The sequence below is a fragment of the Papaver somniferum genome, chromosome 8 (genome assembly GCF_003573695.1).
Source record: "Papaver somniferum cultivar HN1 chromosome 8, ASM357369v1, whole genome shotgun sequence".
Classification (NCBI taxonomy): Eukaryota; Viridiplantae; Streptophyta; class Magnoliopsida; order Ranunculales; family Papaveraceae; genus Papaver; species Papaver somniferum.
The window spans coordinates 127,314,426-127,335,708 of NC_039365.1; the positions used below are offsets into that span (position 1 = coordinate 127,314,426).

The 21,283-nt window shown below is 37.3% G+C and overlaps 1 protein-coding gene and 2 pseudogenes across 1 annotated transcript; 1 reads left to right on the top strand and 2 right to left on the bottom strand.

The window, feature by feature from the left end:
* Positions 1 to 1,142: 1,142 nt before the first annotated feature.
* On the top strand, positions 1,143 to 8,212 carry LOC113302975 (annotated as a pseudogene).
* Positions 8,213 to 8,383: 171 nt separating this feature from the next.
* On the bottom strand, positions 8,384 to 9,529 carry LOC113306018 (DNA topoisomerase 3-alpha-like). The gene has a single exon (XM_026555007.1). The coding sequence runs from the start codon at positions 9,527 to 9,529 to the stop codon at positions 8,384 to 8,386; it is 1,146 nt and encodes a 381-aa protein (XP_026410792.1).
* Positions 9,530 to 11,197: 1,668 nt separating this feature from the next.
* LOC113306019 lies at positions 11,198 to 18,864 on the bottom strand (annotated as a pseudogene).
* Positions 18,865 to 21,283: the final 2,419 nt, after the last annotated feature.

Here is a 21,283-nt window from a genome sequence, read left to right on the forward strand (position 1 = left end):
GTACAATGGTAAAGATTGGATTCCCACAAGCCTGATGTTTCAGGTTTGATTCTCTCTTCACTCTCGCAATAGTCAAACTCGTAAGTCAACGGGGAAATAAACACGATTCCTAAAAGAAACGCTTCGACCGAACGATTCAACTCGATTTGGTATTGTTTGAAGTGAATCGGACGATTCACGATTTAACGGGAGAAAAGAAATATTATGAAGGAAATAAAATTTCAAGTTTTAGTCATTGTTGTAATGGTAGATGCCATATGCGGTAGAGAGAGTCAGCTACATCATTTATGTTCTTAAGCAATAAATTGTTCTTTTATAAAAAAATACAAACAAAAAAAACACTGGAATAGGTAGCGTGCTGTCATGATTGGTTCCTGGATTACTTGGAAAGATAGATGTGATGTAGCTTTCCAGGGAGTTTCTCTTAATCATCTTACATTTGTGCACAAAATAAACTATCATTTAGATTCACATTTATTTGATAACTGCAACACTGTTTTAAACTTGAGTACTGATAAAGTCTCTAGATGGAATCCACCACTAGAAGGCATTTTTAAACTTAATGTAGATGCATCTTTTGACTGTGACACTAACCAATTGGGAACTGGTGTTGTTTTACGGGACTTCTTCACAGGTACCTGTCATGGAGTCAAAGGAACATATTCTAATGAAACATTAAGTACAGAAGAAGGGGAATGCAGAGCCGTGCGTGAAGCATTGAGATGGGCAAAACATAAGCAGCTTACAAAAATTCAAGTAGAAGCTGATGCTAAGAATGTCATTCTTTCCATTAAGGGTGATACTCTCCTTATCGAATGGGAGAACAGAAACCTTATCAAAGAAAAACAACATTTAGCTTTAAATTTTTCTTATTGTAGTTTTGATTTCATTAGTAGGGATGATAATATGGTTGCAGACCACATTGCTAAATCTGTAAGAGAATCTACCATTTCTGTTGAGGTAGATCAAAAATTTTCAGTCGTAGCCTTTTGGCAAGAGACACCTATTTTCAGCACAATTGATTCAATAAAATTCTTGGTTTATCAAAAAAATAAAATAAATAAATAAATAAAATGGCGTGCTGGGTCTGGATTCAGTGTCCTCTATTTGTCACACTTTTATTGTTTTCGTTCATTGATAGCCTAAAACGGAGTGAAAAACTGGAAAATTGTGAAGAAGTACTGCCAGTCCAACGAGTTAACCCACAGTTCTTAGATAGCCTAAAACTGAGTGAAAATTGCTGGAAAATCGTTTGGAATTTTGCTGATTAGTACTACGGATAATGATGGTTAGTCCGCATCAGAGAAAGGGAGAGTGGAGCGATAACCCTGTCCAAAAAAGAAAAGAAAGTAGAGAGTGATCACCAGTTTCTTGTGAAATAAAAATTATAGCAGTAGAAGAAGTGAACATGGTTTACAAATCTCTTGATGAAATCAGTGTATCAGATATCACAAAGCTAGGGATACCTACTGATGTTTCAAAACAACTTCACAAACTTCTTTCTGAAATTCTACTTAAACATGGAAAAGATACTGTTCAGACATGGAATGATATCTCCAATAATCTATTGAACCCTAATCTTCCTTTCTCTCTTCACCAATTGATGTATTATGGTTGTTACAAAGACTTTGGCCCTGATCCTCCTGCTTGGATTCCTGACTTGTAAGTTCTGTAAATAAGGTTTTCGTTAATCAAATGCTTCAAAATGATTTCCTTTTTTCTTTTATGCTGTTCTTTTTATCCTCGAAAATTAATAGATTCTGATTACTTGTCGACGAATATAGACAGAGCGCCTTATCAACTAATGTAGGGAAGATATTAGAGAGACGTGGAAGAGAATTTCTTGGTTCAAAATACAAAAATCCCATTTCCAACTTCTCAGATTTCCATGAATTTTCTGTCTCCAATCCAGAGGTATTACGACTGATCATCATTTTTTTTCTTCTTCTTTTGACCTTAGCTGATGTCTTAATTCTGCTGTTGTTTATTTTTAATAGGTTTATTGGCAAATGGTACTGGATGAAATGAACATATCATTTTCTGTACCACCAATTTGTATTTTCCGCGAGCACCCTATGGAGGAAGGCCGATTATCTTACCCTGGAGGTCAATGGTTACCGGGAGCTTTTCTTAATTCTGCTGAAAATTGCTTGGCTTTGAATGGTAAGAGATGTTTAGATGATATAGCAGTAATATGGAGAGATGAAGGACATAACAATTTGCCTTTGCATCAAATGACACTTGAGGAATTACAAGAGGAGGTTTGGTATGTAATTCTTGTTTCTTTTCCATCATTTAAGGTTCTGTCAATGGTGTCTTATGTTATCAAAATAAGTTTATTGATGTTGGTGTTTGAATAGTCTGATCAAATGTTATTACCTTTTGGTTTATGATCTTGTTGCTCATTTAAGCATATTACAGTAGAATATTCCGACACAGGGTTTTAAAGTTGTCATAGTCACGAGTCTTGGTTGATTCTTCGTAAGCTTCATGCTGTCACATTTTCAAATTTAAAAGCCTTTCAAATATATCGAAAATGTCATGTATTGCGATCGTGGTTATGCCATAATCAATCAAGTTTCAACTAGGATATGTTGGATTTCTGTGAGTGACATATTCCACGGTTCGATAGAATTTGTAGTTCCTTATAGAGCATTGTAGCACTCATGTCCTTGTGGATCCTAGAATCTTGAAGGTTCTTCATTTCTTAATGTCACAATTAAAGTCAAACACAATTTCTCAAAAAACTCAAACTTTTTTAGAAATTAAAGGTACTTTTGCGGGTTCAAGCGGTGGACCCATTCTCCAAAATAAGGATTAATTATGTATAGGAGTGTAAACAAGCAGAGCTGAGCGGAGTAGTAGGGTGCTTAGATTTGGGTTGGCTTAAACCAGGCCTTAGTTGTTTTGTATTTTTTCTGCTCAGAGAACTTATTTTAAGCTCGATTGTGTAATGGTTAAGTGCAGAGAACAAGCTTAATTTGAAGATTTGTTAATAAACTGTATAACCTGAAAATCTAGATTAGTGCAAATCAAACTTGAGTGCCTAAGTTATATGACATAACTCACACCATACTAGTTTAATTGAAATAAATAGACTACTAAACGTTATAATTTGAATGTCGAAGTTATAACAGGCATGCATAAATGAACGAGCCTAACCCCAACCTGACTCGAGTTGTCTCTTGATAAACTGTGGGCTCCACATGAAGAGAGAATATCTACTATAGGCTTCTGACATGCGGTTTGGTTTGCAAACATACTAATTTGAAAGTCCATGCGTCTATAGTTTCATTGCTTATGTCAATGTCAGTTGGAATAGATATGTATGATATATTCTCCTTATTTGGTTAGTCCTACCTCCGCAGAATATATTTGTACTATGTGTGCATATTGCTAATGTCACTTCTTTTGCAGAGATGAAAATGTTATGGTATTAAACTGAATATTTATGCATGCTATTAATTGGCATTTCTTCTGCAGTTTGGTCGCAAATGCATTATACACATTGGGCCTGGACAAAGGATCTGCCATTGCAATTGATATGCCAATGAATGTTACTGCTGTGATTATTTACTTAGCCATTGTGCTGGCCAGATTTGTTGTTGTATCCATTGCTGATAGTTTTGCTGCTCGTGAGATATCGACGAGGCTAACGTCATCAAATGCAAAAGCAATATTCTCTCAGGTATTGTTGTTGTTGTACTTATTAATTTGCATTTCCAATTTTTTCGTGGGATTTCAATGAAATAACTCAGGTAAATCTGCTAAACTTTACTACTGGTTTAGAGTGCTTTTTTTTTTTTTTTTTTTTTTTTTTTTTTTTTTTTTTTTTTTTTTTTTTTTTTTTTTTTTTTTTTTTTTTTTTTTTTTTTTTTTTTCTGTTACCAGCTGAATATAAATGTGTTGGGTCAATTCCATGTGATGTGGCTCTTGTGACGATACCTATTCCAATTTGCTATTATACAGTTATACTCGTGTAGGATGCTGTATTTAATTGTTTAGAATTATTTTTATATATTTTATATTAATCCTAGTTTAGTATTTCACCATTTTGCCAGCTTGAGTTATGAAGATTGTCCATTTCTTAGAAAGATCTTGTATCAAGTGGATTCTTAGCTACATGTTTTAGAATATGATATTCTAAAAAGGGAAAGCCTAAGCATTCCATGATGTCATCATTCTCCTGTTAACCTCATTTAGGTTGTGAAAATCATGCTGTACGAACCATGCTACTCTGCAGCTTTACTTAAACATCAAGGAGCTTTATCGATGCTAGTAAAATAATTAATTTCTTTGTTGTCCAGCTCAAAGCATTTTTTTTTTATGAACACATCATTTCCTGGATGATAAATGCTATGTTTTTTCCGAATCACACACCTATTGTTCTAATAAAACCTCAACTGTATTCCATCTTGAAACTGTTCCCTTTCTAGGATTTTATTATACGTGGAGGAAAAAGTCTTCCGCTGTATAGGTGCGTTCTTTCTCATTCTTGCATTACTTATTTCATTACTTGTTTCTTGTTGTAAGACGACTTTGTTAGTTTGTAACTGTTCCACATTTTGCTCTTGCAGTAGAGTTGTTGATGCTGAATCAACGTTAGCTATAGTTGTTCCTTCTAGAGGCTGTAGCATCTCAGTCGAATTGCGGGATGATGATTTGGCTTGGCCTACTTTCGTGGAGAGAGCAAAATATTCCAAGTATGTCTCTCATGAGTATGTTTTCATTCCTTTTCCGGTGAAGTTATATATCTTTACATGTGTTAAGTTTTTGGCGTTCTGTGAACTTCACATCTTATTACCTAGAATGGGTGGATCTTGAGTCATAGTACTTTAGTTTTCACAGTTAGTCAAGGCTACTGCATCTTCACAATTCTGAGCTATTTTGTCTATGGATAATGTTCTTATCATGGAGTGCATAGACAAAAAATGTTTTTGCCATTAGCCTCTAAAAGGAAGATATTGGCCAGCAGCTTAGATTTTTTGTTCTTTCTTACTGCTGATTAAAGTTCAGGTAAATTGGGTTCTCTGTGAAGTTTCAAATTAGTTTGATTCTTTCTGAGTTGATTTATATGTAGAATCTAAGATGGTTATCTTTATATAAGGGAGGCGTAGAACAGTCTCCTTAGAACCATCGCATGTTCGTTTAGACGTCAGTTTCTGTGAGTCGTGCTTCCATTCCATTCATGGATAACCTTAATCCTGGTTTCAGATGATCAATATTCAAGAACAAAACAGATCTGCTAATTCAGAAAACATGGAAGTTGCTTAGTTTCATGTGTCAACTTTGAGATATGCAAAAAGTTACATCGTGATCAGTGACCTAGTTCTGACTTCGAAAGTAACTTCATGTTTACACCAGCCTGACTGCTTATTTTTATTTGTCAAAGTAGCGGAAATATTGGTTTTACTGCTGTCGGACAACCAATAGAAGCTTTCACAAATATCCTTTTTTCGTCTGGAACAACAGGTAGCTTTCACTTTATGCTGAATGATACGGAAGCATAAACATTAACCGATCATTTCGAAGTCTTAGCATCATGCCAAATACCTTTAACTGTAAACTTTTAGTTTGTTGTTATAAACATTTTGTAACTGTATCCTGGGTGCATGCGACCAGTACTATAATATTGTGTCTCAATAGTTTCCGATACTTCGTGTAATCTGATCTTGTTTTACTTCTGATCATGTTCTTTCTGGTTTGCAGGGGAACCAAAGGCGATCCCATGGACCCATGCAACTCCCTTGAAGGCGGCTTCTGATGCCTGGTGTCACATGGATGTTCGTAAAGGTGATGTCGTTGCGTGGCCTACAAATCTTGGCTGGATGACGGGACCTTGGCTAGTTTATGCGTCTCTCTTGAATGGCTTCCATTGCTCTATATAACGGGTCACCCCTTGGTTCTGGATTTTGCAAGTTTGTACAGGTATTATCTTTACTTCGTACAACACATCTTTTTCATCTGCTACTTTGGTGGAGGTTTGCTCATTTCTTAGAAGAGAATGAGGACATTTCTGTCAAATTCCTGTGTTTCCTTTTTACTTAGTTTTAGCTTGTCAATTTTTGAATAGAAGTGTTGAACTCAGGATATGCTTTCAATCTTGCTGCATATGTGTACTTATTTTCTATGTTAGAGCCTTCTCTTTATTTGAAGTTTTGATCTTCGTAATTTATTAGTTTTCTTAAATCCGTCTTTGTAACTGACTAGGATGCCAAGGTAACGATGCTTGGAGTGGTTCCCAGTGTTGTCCGCGCCTGGAAAAATTCGAACTGCACCTATGGATTTGATTGGTCTGCCATTCGGTAAGTCAGGCTCAGCCATATTGTTTCTTTTTCTTTCAAAGCTCACTAGTGCGTTTTAGCTATTCTTGTTATCATATCTTAAACAGAAATTTTAAACGCCATGATAACTGTCAGTTTCATGACTGAGTCTAGGATTTTATTGAAATCTGATAGATGCTTTAGCTCCACTGGTGAGGCATCTAACGCCGATGAATACGTCTGGCTGATGGGAAGAGCTCAGTACAAGCCTGTCATCGAATATTGTGGTGGTACTGAGATTGGTGGTGGATTTGTTAGTGGATCATTGCTGCAACCTCAATCATTAGCTGCATTTAGTACTCCAGCAATGGGCTGTACACTGTATATCCTTGCCGAAGATGGAAATCCTATTGTATGTTATTTCATCCTTTCAGTTTGTTGCATCATTGGACTTCCCACACTAGTCTGGTTAAATTGCACTCTTGTGGTGTAGGTGCTACATGTGTCTGAAAGGCCTCAATTTTCATTATCATTTGCTGCAGCCTCAATTCTATATTGGCATTTGTCATCTGAATGACTTCCCTGTCTTTGAGCAGCTTCTATATTTTATAATGGACGTTTCTTACTAACAGAACTACAGAAGTGCTGTTGATATTCTTACCGAACCACAATTAATGAAGACAAACTAAATCTCTGTAGTAACTTGATGGACAGTGTGGTACTAATCACTTAGCAAGTTATTAACCTAATTCTGAATTGGTGAAATTCCCAGCCACACAATGCTCCAGGGATAGGTGAACTGGCCCTTGATCCAAGAATGCTAGGCGCTTCAAATACGCTGCTGAATGCTCAACACTATGATGTCTACTTCAAGGGGATGCCAATCGTGAATGGGAAGGTAAGCACATTTGTGTCGCTGCTTACTAAATGCCATTAAATTGTATTTAATGTATATATCTAAACATTTCTCATCCAGGTTCTTCGAAAACATGGGGATGAGTTTGAACGTACTTTTGCTGGATATTATAAAGCGCATGGTCGTGCAGATGATACAATGAATCTTGGGGGCATTAAGGTTTGTTTACAACGCTACATGAGCTTCAACAACTAATTCACATCTGACTTGTTCTATTTTGTTAATGCAGATAAGTTCAACTGAGATTGAGCGGATCTGTAATTCAGTTGATGATACTATCCTTGAAACAGCAGCTATTGGGGTTCCCACTTTTGGAGGCGGCCCTGAAAGATTGGTTATTATTGTAGTCTTCAAGGATATAAAAAATGCTGCGCCAAACTTGAATCAACTGAGGACTGTATTTAATTCTTCGCTGCAACAGAAGTTGAATCCTTTATTCAAGGTTCGTTAGTCTTGGTCTACCTGAAATTTTATTATTTCAACATGATTCTTGTAATCTGGATAGGATGCAAGGCAAACCACTTGCCATCTTGACACCTACACATCGCATGTGTATAGGCTCTCACCATATCTTGTTTGCCTGCAGTCCTATTTGTAGACCGAAGAGGAAGGAAGACTTTATACTTTTAACTTCTATAGCTTTGAGACAGTAATGCTGACTCTGGTTTCTTGTACCTCTATTTTTCAGGTTTCTTATGTGATGCCTATGGCGGCTCTTCCAAGGACAGCCTCAAATAAGGTCATGAGAAGGGTTTTGCGGCAGCAGTTGGTTCAGCACAACCGAGAGGCTAAGTTGTAATATTTGTGTTATGGATCTATAGCTACATGTTTTTGGGAATATTACAGCAAAGGTCTGTTTTTGCAGAAAAGTTGTTGTCTAATCATTTGCCTAACTGAAATGAACTTGAGGTTCTTTACGTCTTCAGAGACCATCTGAATTCAGAAGGAGTCCTTTATGTATATAGATCAATTCCCACAGATACATTGACAATATAATCGTAAGATTACCTTAGTTAATTTCTTTTTGTTTGTGGAAATTGCTTCCCTTGTGCTGCTGATAATTTTCAGTTTTCCCCTCTACACCTGATTTCACCCTTGAATAAGAGTAAGACCATGATTTTCAGTCACTAAGAAAAAAAAAAAGACTTCCAACACATGATTTTTCAATTAGTTTCGATCTTCAACATCTCAAGCAAGATATCATTCAAAGTATCAATAGGGCCAGGCAAACACCAATGCACACAATCATTGTACTTGCCAACCTCTTTTTCTTTTGCCAATAACTACTTGGATGTCCATCTGGTCTCAACCACAACATTTGAGTTGTATCAAGCAATCTAAAATTGTTGACGACCCCTGAATTCTTCTTCAGCCCCTCTCTCTCGGCAATCTTAAACTCCTCCAATTGAGTCGTATACATCTTGAGATCTTGATCATGCAATTGCGTCTCATTACTCAAGAATGTTCTTAAGAACGTTCTAACGCCCCTTACTATCTCCAGTTGGCCTTTTAGTATCCTCCGAAACCAAACTTTCAGGTTATCCAGTGTTTCATTTAAAACATCATTTTTAGATCTTTCCCCTGAGGATATAGCACGCATACCTTGGACCATGTAATCTCTAAGATCCCTGCTCCAGGCTTTGTATTCCATGGAATTATAGCCACAGATTAGTGCCACCCCAAGAGCGGTGGGTTCGATCTCCATGGTCTCACGATCTCTAGTAATAAGTTTATTGTCTATCAACCCTTGAATGTGCGTGTGCACAGTAGCAGGAGTACCAATTCCCATCCTGTCCATGAAAGACAAGAGATCTGAATCTGTTACATGAGGCGGTGACATTGGGATAGGAGATCCAACTGAGAATGTTGGTGCTGTTTTACAATCTTGTTTCTGTTCATATCTGGGGAGTTCGGATCCTGCAAGGTTTTCGTAGTTATATATATCCAGGAAGCCCTTAGTGATAATCTTTTCTCCTTTGCTAGTAAAGGATGTAGCACCAAACATCATTTCTGCATCAAATGTTTTTATCGATGCTGGTTTTGAGAGCGACGCAAGGAAATACTTATTTATAAATTGAAACAGCTTCTTCGTCTCTTCATTCCTCCAATTTTTCTCCGACCCAGCAGTAAATTTTATTGGAACTATAGGAGTATGTGGACCGACCCCTTGTGTACTAGCATGGCGTTTCATTTTTGTCATAGATCTCGAAAGTTCGTCCGCATAATCACCCCAAACAGGATGACCTACTTGGTCATCCACAATTCTCTTCAACTCTTCGTCTGACAAATTTTCTTTTGTACGGTGGTAGCTGATAAGTCCACCTGCATAGAGATCTTGGGCGGCCAGCATCGTTCTATCCGGGCTCATTCGCAAATGCTTAGCTGCTAAAAGTTGGAGCTGGAGAGTATTTAAAGGGCGCGGAGGAAGTATCAGAGATTCTTGATCATCCCCACCCGGCATTTGCTTACATACCCACCACCGCACTTGTAAAAATTTATCATGGTATCCACATAATGCTTAACCTTAGTTTTGAACAGAGTCCATACTCCTTTGAAATAATGCTTACCTTCAATGAGCCTTAATGAAGTTTTGGGTGTTTTTGTTCTATTTTCCAGCCAAAGATTCACTGCATAGTTTAACAGTAGTGTCTTGCATGACCCAAAAGATATACTATCACCAACAATACCAGTAATAATCTCCGCTGAAGAAAATAACCCTTTAATCAAATTTGTTTGAAATTGTGTACACGAAAAGCCAACTCGAATGCCAATATCTTGCCGAAAAGCAACAGCATCAGACATATTTGTATCGATTTTAAAAAATTTCAGCATTGCGGCCTTAATGCTATCATCGGTAAGCTTTACGCAATGCACACGATCTACCATAAGGTTTGAGTTCACACTTAAACAGATTTTATTCACCTCCTCACAACAGATATTCTCTCCTTCTTCGTCCATATCCAACCATATAAGAGCAGACGTTGAGAATCTAAAGCTTCATTTTTCAATCTTTGTGCAATCCTCTTTGCATTTAAGTCGACATAATCTTTTCCAATTAAAACACTAGCTCTATCATAGAAGTTAAGCAAATTACCTCTTTGATTCTTTAAAATCATTTTCTCAAGATGACCGTTAGCTGAAGTCACCGCAATCTCCCATGGCTCCTCACCAATAACATAGGTAAAGTCCTGGAACACATCAGGTAGATCCTCATCCTCCTCTTCTTTTGGTTTCGCTGTATAGTTTCCATTTGATAAAGACCGAGCAACGAATTCTGCTACTTCCGGCTTTTCAGCCACTATAAGAGCTCGAGGAGCCATTAAAACTGAAGACCGACAGAGGTAGATTAAGTTAAAACTGAATGTAGGAATAAGATTGGATTGGAACCCTGGTAAGGAAAACCAACAGAACCCTAAGAAAGCAGCAGTAGTGGTGTTGGTAATGGTATCCGAACACTAGGGTTCCAAACTTCCAAAGTTCTCAGATCCCTATTCTCTTGCAAGAGGGATTCCAGATTCTTTTCGAGGTTTTATTATTTAGCCAATCGTCAATAAAAGTCAAAGTCCGACTAGGTACCGCAGCACATGCTAAACTTTTACATCTTACTCATACTAGATAGTAACCCGATGCCAAACGAGTAGGTAAAATCATGTTATGTGTCCAACGCCACTTTTCATGGTCACATATCTAAATGTATGTGCAAAGGCTCAACCACAAAGTTTTGTGTAAGCTCCAGAGAAGTCTATATAGCCTCAAACATGGTCCAAACTCCAAAGAGCTTCGCTTGAGAATGATAGCAGACCAAATTATTGTGACTGTTCTGTGAATTATTTGATGATGCAGTTGATCCACGGAATGCGAACAGTTAACATCCTGGTTTAAAACCGGTGCTTTCAGAGATTATTGCGTAAAACCTTCATGCAAACAGCAATTTTCACCTTTCAGAAAGAAAAACTATATCAGAAACAGTGCCCCCCACCCACACCCAACCCAAAGGAAAAAAAAAGACACAGTTCACTTGCGTATGGATTCCTTTCCAAGAAACTTTCGTACTGGGAATTGGAAACTGAAATACAGATAGACAACATTCAGCTATTGCATCTCTGTTGCTGGAGTAGTAGTCAAGAAAAAGAAAAAAAAATACGAAAAATTGATCATTTTATTCATGTTTTCAACTGGCTTTTGATCTTCCGACCATGTTTGGTCTTTGAGGAAGTAAAAGATTACAGAACTTATCATGCAAAAAGAAAAGAAACTTTTGCCCTTGCTATCAACTGATTTTTTTCCACCCACACCACCCACTGTTCACAATCTTCTTTAGATCTTCACCACCAATATAGTGAGGATCCAATATGAAGAATGCGCAATCTCCACTTGCGTCATTATAATCAACTCCTAACAGCGTATATGCAAGAACACTACCACCTGCATCCATAGTTCGAGTTAAAAAGATTGATTAGTTACGAAGATTTAACAAAACTCTTATATAGTATATGTTAGTATGTTATGGTCACCGCAGCATAAGTCATTTCTCCAAGGTAAGCCGTATATAATGAGACGGCAAAAGAGTTGTACTGACCAATCATTACAGGAATTCCTTGTGTCTCGAAATGCAAGGCCCACCTCTTGGCATTTCTCAGGGAGCTCTGCTCCAGATCTCACGTTCATGATTTTGCAGCCGACCTGTCAAGAAAAGCAGGTCATAAAGCTGGGAGAAATCATGTATTTGTATGTGTTATTATTTGCAAGACCATTGAAGAGAAGGTTAACACAACTCCGAACCAATATTTAACATCCATGATTCATCTCGTATTGTGAAATGTGATGCATATCACAGAGACTCGGAGACTACCAATCATCTAATAGATCTATTCACAATATAGTTCACTTACACCAAGAAGCTTGTCCAGAACAAAGCTTAGTTCAATTGCTCCAATCCCATTCACGTGAACCAATAAAAGAAGGATCTTTATCTCCAATCTCAACGAGGGCCTGTTGAATTTCCCTGAGAATAAAACAAACACCACGGTTACTGCTATTGTTTGTTTAAAATTTGATACTGAAAATTTGCAGAGAAAATGAAGGGTTCTTTCATACATGTGAGACGGCACTTTAGTGGAGGAGTAGTTTTGGAGTTTAAACCACGAAATGATAGTTTGCAGAGATCGGTAAGCACATCCCCAGCCATAGCAAATGAACGGTTGGTTCAACAATAGAAAGGGAAAAAATATTAATTTCAAAGGCCAAAAAAAGGTGTATAAACAAACAATATATGCAGACACGGCAAACAAAACTATCACTTTGGGTTGACAGAAATAAGATTCACAGTTAAGCGATCAGCCACTTCCAGAATAGCTAAAAGTCACATGAAGGAAGAAATCTCAGTGTTTTACATTGTCATCAAAGCCATCTTGAAGGTAATGATAATATTCATAGGAGCCCTCAACCGTAGACATGAGACCTCCGGAAACTGCACCAGAATTTGGCAATAAAGAAAAAGTAATATTAAACTAACTACTCACACACAAAAAACAAAAGTTTCACATTTTCCCCCACGGACGAAGACTCACCTCCACTTCTTGGAACTCCAGCGTGCACATCCTTAAGCAGGTAAGAAATTGCAAGTATCATACAATAATGTTTAACTGAGTTATGCTCAAGTACATAAACGAAAATATAAGGAACTTGGTATCGGTAGAATAATCACACGTTACCATTCTTTGTGGAATTGCTGCCCGCAGTTATGTTACTAGTGGAAACATCTAGGGCATTAACAATTCTTAGGAGAGGGCGATCCAAAGGGCAATCCTAGCCTCGAGTGTAAAGCCCTTCTAATTTCAACTGCACAAAAGGTTTAACTATCAGCAGGTGAAGTATAATCAATTAATAACCTGAAGTATTTTTGTCTGCTACCCTTCCCATCTGACTAGCATATGACAGAATTTAGGGTAGATGAAAGAAACCAACTCAATTTTCTCTAGTAACAACATTCATAAAAGAGATTTCAAATTCATATTTAGAATTACAATAACATAGAACTATGACGAAATCTTGTGAGAAGTTTTATTCTGGCACAAGGTATTAACTTAACGAGTTCCCTTCACTAAAAAACACTCGTACAAGCAAGCACATGATAAACCAAAAAATGTGGGATTCCAAGAGGACAGAAAAGACCAGGATACCTTGTTTCATCTCAGTCTCCCCATAGTTTAGCTCATAGATAGCTGTTATGGGATGTAAAATTCCAGGAGGATAGAAATGGTATGGACATAGCTGCAATCACAAAAGAATTATCAGTTAAGTATAATGTCCGTTGGGAACAACAGATGCAGCAACGGTGACCAATAGAAAAACAACAGGCAAGAGTCAATGACCTTCCCGCTCTGTGTGTCGATTCTGAAACATTAAGTAGCTACGCCTTTAACATTAGCTTCCATACTTCTTAATAACATAATGTACTGATTAAATTTATGAGAGTTCTGCACAGGTTAACATTACCTCGGGATACTGAGTTAAGAGGTTGGGCATTAGAATCTTCTTCATAGCAGTCAACTGGTCAACTAATGCGGGCATAATCGACTTAGAAATTGCATAAGCCACAGGTAAGCTCTTTGCAGCATAAAACAGTACTTCAATACGAAAAGCAACAACTGAAACTTCTACTTGTTCTGGAGCTGCAAAGCAAACATTATTCAATGTAAGAATGGAGCAGGACAACAGTAAGTCTATCAGAGAAGAATCCAGAAACCAAATTGCATTTTCGGGTTTTGGAAGAAGTTACAGTGGTACAACTTCAACTTATCAGAAAATCAATACCTGGAAAATACTCGGCTACGGGAGCAGCTGAGTTATGCGAATTCCCCCATCGATTAAGCAGGACACTTACCTGGACTATACCTGCACTCTAACCAAACAAATTTTTACAACTACTAAATCGAATACATGACGAAAATCAGAAAGATCCAATTAATCTCCAGGAAATCATATTTACCTCAGTAGCAGACAGCTGTAGAATAGGTTTATTTTTCAAACAGAAATATGAACAAGGTAAAGCCTTTCAATCATATTCCTCAATCACGTTCTCCGAATGCTGGACAGCAGGCAAATCTGTCTCGAAATCCGGGTCTACACCTCGAACGATGATAGACGGAGATATTGGTTCAGTGGTTTCTTGTGTCCCTTCAATCATATAAACAACGTTTCGGTCTCTCAACTTTGCAGCAGCTTTGTCAATCGCCGACGTTAACATCTCTTTGGCATCTGAGAAACATAAATACTGCATATCGTTTTTTTTTTTTTTAATATTGTAAATACTACATATAGTTCAAACAACATGTATACAAAAAAACCGGTGCTAGGTTCACTCAATTCATGAAACATATCTGCTCAATGGCTACAAAACAGCTAGACACACTAGACGTACTTAGTCGTGGATCTTCGATAATGAAGGCAATTTAAAACCCAATCTCTCAAAACTAGATTACACCATGAACTCGAAATCGTGGAACATCATAACTTTCTAAGGTGATGCAACTCGGTTTACTGCATTAGCACTGCTTGTCAAGCAATGGCATTTGAGGAACATAAATATTACATGGAGTTATAGAAAAGCGGATACACAACACATCGGTACTACCTTTACTCACTTCATGCATAATAGTTGCTCAGGCATACCTAACAGACACATGCAACATATCACCAGTATAGTGAACGCACATGAAAATGGAATATGTCTAAGCCACACTATATTACAAGCTTGGGATCGTTAAGCATTGTAGTTTTCAAAGGAATTCGCTACATTAGTATTGCTTGCAGAGTACATAACAAGCAAGGGCATCTGAGAAACATAAATACTACATGCCGTTAAAGGCACCTATATACACAAAACAATGCTAGTACTACCTTTACTCACTTCATGCATAACTAGGTTGCTCAGTAAATACAAAACAGGCCATCCAGCTAATTTACCAGTGGATTTATGGTAACTTTGGCAAATGCAAACCAATTATCTCTAAAGCAGACTACTTTATGAACTCCAAATCAATAAGCATCGTAACAGCGCAACTCATTTGCTGCAATATATTGCTTGCCAAATATATAAACAGATAAAAGCAAGCTCACAGAACTAATAAAGCATGTCTAAGTTTGAAATTTCTATAGGAGTGCAAATTAAAACCCAACATACGGCAGATCAGACTACATTGCGGACATGTCTTATCAAACAACACCAATAAAGATTCAAAATAGTAATGTAACAATTGTTTAAACGCAAAAACTATAAACATTACCTGAAGGCTTGTTGACAGGAACATAAATAGGAAACTTGATTACTAACTCACACTTTAGTAAACAACCTTTATCCCATATATACTTCTCGGGATTCTCTTCGTAAACAACATCACATGCTTCAATCTTGGTAACACTTTCAGATTTGGCAACATAAAACTTAGTTTCACCAGTTGTTAAATCAGTTGAACCTCCAATAATATCAAAATTCCTTTGACGATCACCACTACTCGAAAAATATTTTCTAAATTTTCGAACAATTTCAATCGCTAGATGAATTTACTTCCCAATTATCCCCAATGGTAACAATTAACGCTCCGATAACTTCAAATCCTTTTAGCAATTACGATTTCAGATCATCTGTTGTTAAATCAATCACAGTAATTAGTAGAAATTACTAAATAAAACATACTTCTAAAAGAGAGTTACATAGGGGCTTTTATTTACCTGATTCTCTGAAGAGATCGGGAGAGTAAGGATCGTTAGGGTCGAAGCATGGAGACATCTGAAGGTGGAGATGATTGTGAAAGGTGGGAAAACGGGGATCCAATTAACCATTGAAGTATGTGGTTCTTCCTTTGTTTTCCGGTTTTGGGACCCCACCCCAACGACAGACACAGTCACACAGAACAGCAATACGAGGGTATAACTTGAACCAGGGAGTATCTCTCGCCGGAAGTGCTACGCAACCCGCGGGTTATCCCGCGTGAAACAAAATTAGTGGAGCCCTAAGAACCGGCGATTTGCATGGGTGGGGTAAGGGTGGGACCCATCCCCTCTCTAACACATCCCACTCTCATGATGGCCCGCGGGATCCAACTTGTGGGATGTTAATTATTTTCGATCTCCCGCAGCCACCACCGTGTGAGAAAAAAAAAATGGAGGCCCCCACCTTATACTCCACCCCCTACAAATCTCCCCCAATGCTTCCCCTCTCCACCGTACAATCAATCCACGGGATTTGCCCCGTTTTTTTTTTGATATCAACGTAGCATCACTCTAACTTGAAAGCCCGATACTAAAATTAATGAGTCGTGCTGTGACGTGATCATCCTCGTGACAGCATCCGTAGGGGTGCGTTTTCTAGCCCTTAGATATTACTACCTCCGTTTCAAAATAATGATATTTTAAATTGATTTATAAAATAAATTTATACTTATTATTTTGATTTGTTCTTAAGTTTTTTTTTCAGCATCTAATATTTTATTTTATTTGTTTCTTAGTCCTTAAAGTAAATCTATAAACCAATCTAACGGACGTTGGTATAGTACTAGGAGTCGAGATCCATGAACAAACCCTTTTGACAAACCATTTCAACAAACCCTACGAAACATCAGATTCTCTACATATAATGGTTCATAGTGGTGGTTACGTGGCAATTAAATTGACCCTATTTTGTGTTTGGTTTGATCGACAGAGATTTTAGGGAAAATATTGAAACCAAAATATTTTCACCAATAAGAATTTTCGCTCTTCTGCCTGCAACCGTTTCTACTCCCTAGTTTATAAGAAAATCCAAATACAAACCCAACTTAACCACCCATGCATTAACATGGATCATAAGATTTTACGCCCTTTACTATGCAATCACTAATCACCACTATAATTTATCAGACGTGAACTGATCAAATTAACTTAGCAATTTAAAATTCATCATGTTAATGTCTCCGTTAAATAACATATAGGAGTTCAGTCATTTCATCAATCAAGTTTCCCATTTTTAACCTTCTCTAATTCAACATGGTAAGATTCTTAGCAAATACCACGGTTAAACAAAAAAGATTAAGTTCGTGATGAACCCTGTGATGATTCAAAACCTAGATATATATTTGAAAAGAACCCTATGATGATCGAAACCTAGAAATATATTAGAAAACAACCCGCGATGATTAAAACCTAAATACATATTAAAAGGAAAGAAAAACAAAAGCTAGACTAGGTTAAAAAAAATTCCTTCTCTGTGAATTATTTCTGATTGCAGTGTATCATTTACAAAGAGAACTCTCAATGAGAGGTATTTTTCATTACATTCATTACAGCCACACACAGGCATTTTGGACAGTATTAATATACAGAAGAAAGTCAACACAATACTCGTGTGATAAACTAGTGTGGGATACAGAACACACACAGTTGTCAAGCACGTGTGACTGAGAGAGGGAATTCCTAATTCAAATCCTTAACCTGCACTGCATTCTTCTCTTATCCTTCACCACTACATAATATGCTATCATCCCCCCTCAAGATGATAGGAGATGCAATCACATGAAGCTTGTCTCTGAGCATAGCAAATCTAGGTGCAGGCAGACTCTTGGTGAAAATGTCAGCAATTTGATCAATAGTATTGATATAGAATACATACAAAGCTTTAGACTGAACTAACTCCCTGATAAAATGATAATCAAGATGGACATGCTTCATCCTTGAGTGCATGACAGGGTTTGAGGCAAGTGAAATAAAACTGATGTTATCACAGACTAATCTTGGAATACCTGATAGAGTGACATGAAGATCCTGGAGAAGATAGCAAATCCACACAACCTCTGCAGCACTATGAGCCAGAGTTCTATATTCAGCTTCAATGCTAGATCTGGCAATGGTGGATTGTTTCTTAAAAGACCAAGAGATCACATTTGAACCAAGAAAGATACAATAACCACCTGTGGATCTTCTATCATCTACACAGCCAGCCCAATCTGCATTTGAAAAACCCAAGAGAAAGTCACTTCCTTTAGTAAAGTGCAATCCAAAACCCAAGGTACCTTTAACATATCTGAGAATTCTTTTTGCTGCAACCATGTGAGAACTCCTACGATATTGCATATGCTGACACACCAAGTTAACTGCAAAAGAGAGATCAGGCCTAGTCCAAGTCAGATATTGCAGAGCACTTACAAGTGACCTGTATTCAGTTGGATTGTCAAGAAGAATGCCATCATCCTTAGATAATTTTGTGGAAGTTGAAAGAGATGTGTTGCAAGGCTGAGCTCCCTCCATATGATATTTGAGCAACAAGTCAACTGCATATTTGGTCTGAGAAAGAAACAAAGAATCTGGAGTTCTTGTAGCTTCCAATCCCAAGAAATAACGAAGTGGCCCTAAATCTTTGGTTGGAAACTGATGTTGAAGCTAAGTGATGACAAACTTGAGAAAAATAGATGAAGGCCCAGTTAACATTATGTCATCCACATATACTAAAGCTACAGTTATTTGAGTACCTTCTTGATGTACAAATAAAGAGGTATCAGTTGTAGAATTCTTGAAATTAAGAGCCAAAAGAGCAGAACTGAGCTTATCATACCATGCCCTTGGGGCTTGCTTGAGTCCATAGATGGCCTTATGAAGAAGACACACATGATGAGGCTTGTATTTATCAACAAAACCTGGTGGCTGAGTCATGTATACTGTTTCATTGAGCTCTCCATGAAGAAAGGCATTGCTCACATCCAATTGATGAATAGGCCAGTTATATTGCACAGCAAAAGATATAATGGTCTTTATTGTAGGCTACAGGGCTGAAGGTTTCATCAAAGTCCATTCCATGCTATTGATGATAGCCCTTAGCAACTAGTCGTGCCTTGTGTTTGTGAATACTCCCATCTGGATTATGTTTTATTCTAAACACCCACTTGCATCCAACCATATTTTGACCTTCAACTGGTGGAACTAGTGACCATGTACCAGCATCTTGCAAAGTTGTGTGCTCATTTTCTGAAGCTATTTTCCACACCTCCTCTTTGAGAGCAGCAGTAATACAAGTAGGCACTCTTAACAAAAAGGCAACAGGTAATGGATGCTTAGTAGCAAAATAAGATTTTGTTGTATAAATTCCATTATTACCTCTAGTAGTCATGCTATGATCATTCAGTGTTACTTTTGTGGTATTATCAATTAAGGAATGAGGTGAAGTATTGAGTGAAGAACAAGCAGAAATAGGAGCATCTAAAATGTGTTTACGATCAACATATGAAGATGCAGATTGATGATGAATAGCAGTGTAAGGAAAACTTGTTTCATTGAAAGAGACATGCCCGGAAATATAAATAGCACCAGAAACAGGATCATAACATCTGTAACCTTTTTGGGTTAGACTATAACCAATAAAAATGCGGTGTTTACTGCTGGGTTGGAGTTTGTTTGTGGTATAAGGTTTGAGCCAAGGAAAGCAGGCACAACCAAAGGCTTTCAAAAAATTGTAGTCTGGTGCTCTATGAAAAAGTTTTTCAAAAGGAGTGTGAAAGGAAATGGACCTAGTTGGTAGCCTGTTAAGGAGGTAATTAGCAGTTTGCAAGGCCTCAACCCAAAAGGTAGGTGGTAATCCTGGTTGAAATATAAGAGTTCTAATAACCTCAATTAGATGCTTATGCTTCACCTCAGCCACACCATTTTGTTCTGGTGTGTGAGGATATGTCAATTCATGTGTTATGCCTTTAGTGGAACAAAATTGGGCAAGAAATATATTAAGAAATTCATCTCCATTATCAGTCCTAATGGTAATAACTCTATGAGAAACATGTTTTCAAGTCTAGCAACTAAGGCTACAAAAGAATGCTTGAAATCAACTTTAGAAGAGATAGGAAGAATCCAACAGTACTTAGTAAATTCATCAATGACATTGGCATAGTACAAAGCACCACAAGTGGATGAAACATGACATAGACCCCATAAATCCGTATGTAACAGTTCAAGTGGTTTTGTAGCAGAAGTACAGGACAATTGAAAAGGAAGTTTATGATATCTACAAATTTTGCATTCAGTACAAGAAAATGGTTTATTTATAATATTTGGCAATTGTAGTTGATGACAAATTATCTGCAGTGTTTGAAAATATGGATGGCCAAATCTTCTGTGGAGCAAGGCATGATCTGTGATGGTGGAAGCATGATGAGCATGAAGTGTTTTGTTGAATGAGATAGGATAAAGACCATTTTTATGTGGTCCTTGGAAGAGAGTGGTCCCATAATTGAGGTCCTTCCCAGAAAATCCATGAGATTCAAGTGTCAAAGAACAGTTATTGTATGAGGTGAAATTGTGTATAGATAGTAGATTGTGTGAGGATTGTGGAACAACTAAGACATTTTTAAGAACAAATGAATGATCATTAGCAGTTCTAGTAGGGTGTCATGTGTAATAAATGGACATACCTTCACCATTTTCTGTGTGAATAGCCTCAGCACCATCATAAGGGGTCACCTCTTGTACTGAGTGGAAGAAGTTGCAATATGATTGTTTGCACCACTATCTGCAATCCAATCTTCATAGTCGAAAATATAAGCTGCTGCTAGCATTGCACTGAGATTAGATGGTGGAGGTCTTCCTTGATAGGAAAAGTACAGTCTCTGTGTACAATTTGGTGCAAGATGACCATCTTGTTTGCATAACTGACAAGATTCTTGTTCTGGTGCTGAATAGTGGCCTCTACCCGAATTATATCTGCCAAATATGTTGGGATTGGGATATCTACCAACATTATATCCTCTACCTCTAGAAGGGTTTCCCCTAAAATGATTATAACCTTATTTAAAGTTACCCCTATGAGCAATAAAAGCTTTTTCATCTGAGTTTTCAAAAGTAGTTTTCTGTCTTTCACTAATAAATGTCTCTTCACTGAGCAGATTGTTATGTAGTTCTACACATGTAACTGGTGTATTTCTGTGATGCATTGCAGTTGCAAGTGGAATATAGTCGGAATATAATGCTTTTAGTGTAACAACAACTAATTCTTTATCAAAAATTATCTCTCCAGCAGCAGCTAATTGATCAGATAAGGACTTGATCTCATTAATCAATGAAGGAATAGACTTGTTACCTTGAGTAA

Bases quoted from the DNA above. Each gene is read 5' to 3' on its own strand.
- LOC113306018 (XM_026555007.1), bottom strand. From the start codon at position 9,529: ATGCTGGCCGCCCAAGATCTCTATGCAGGTGGACTTATCAGCTACCAC.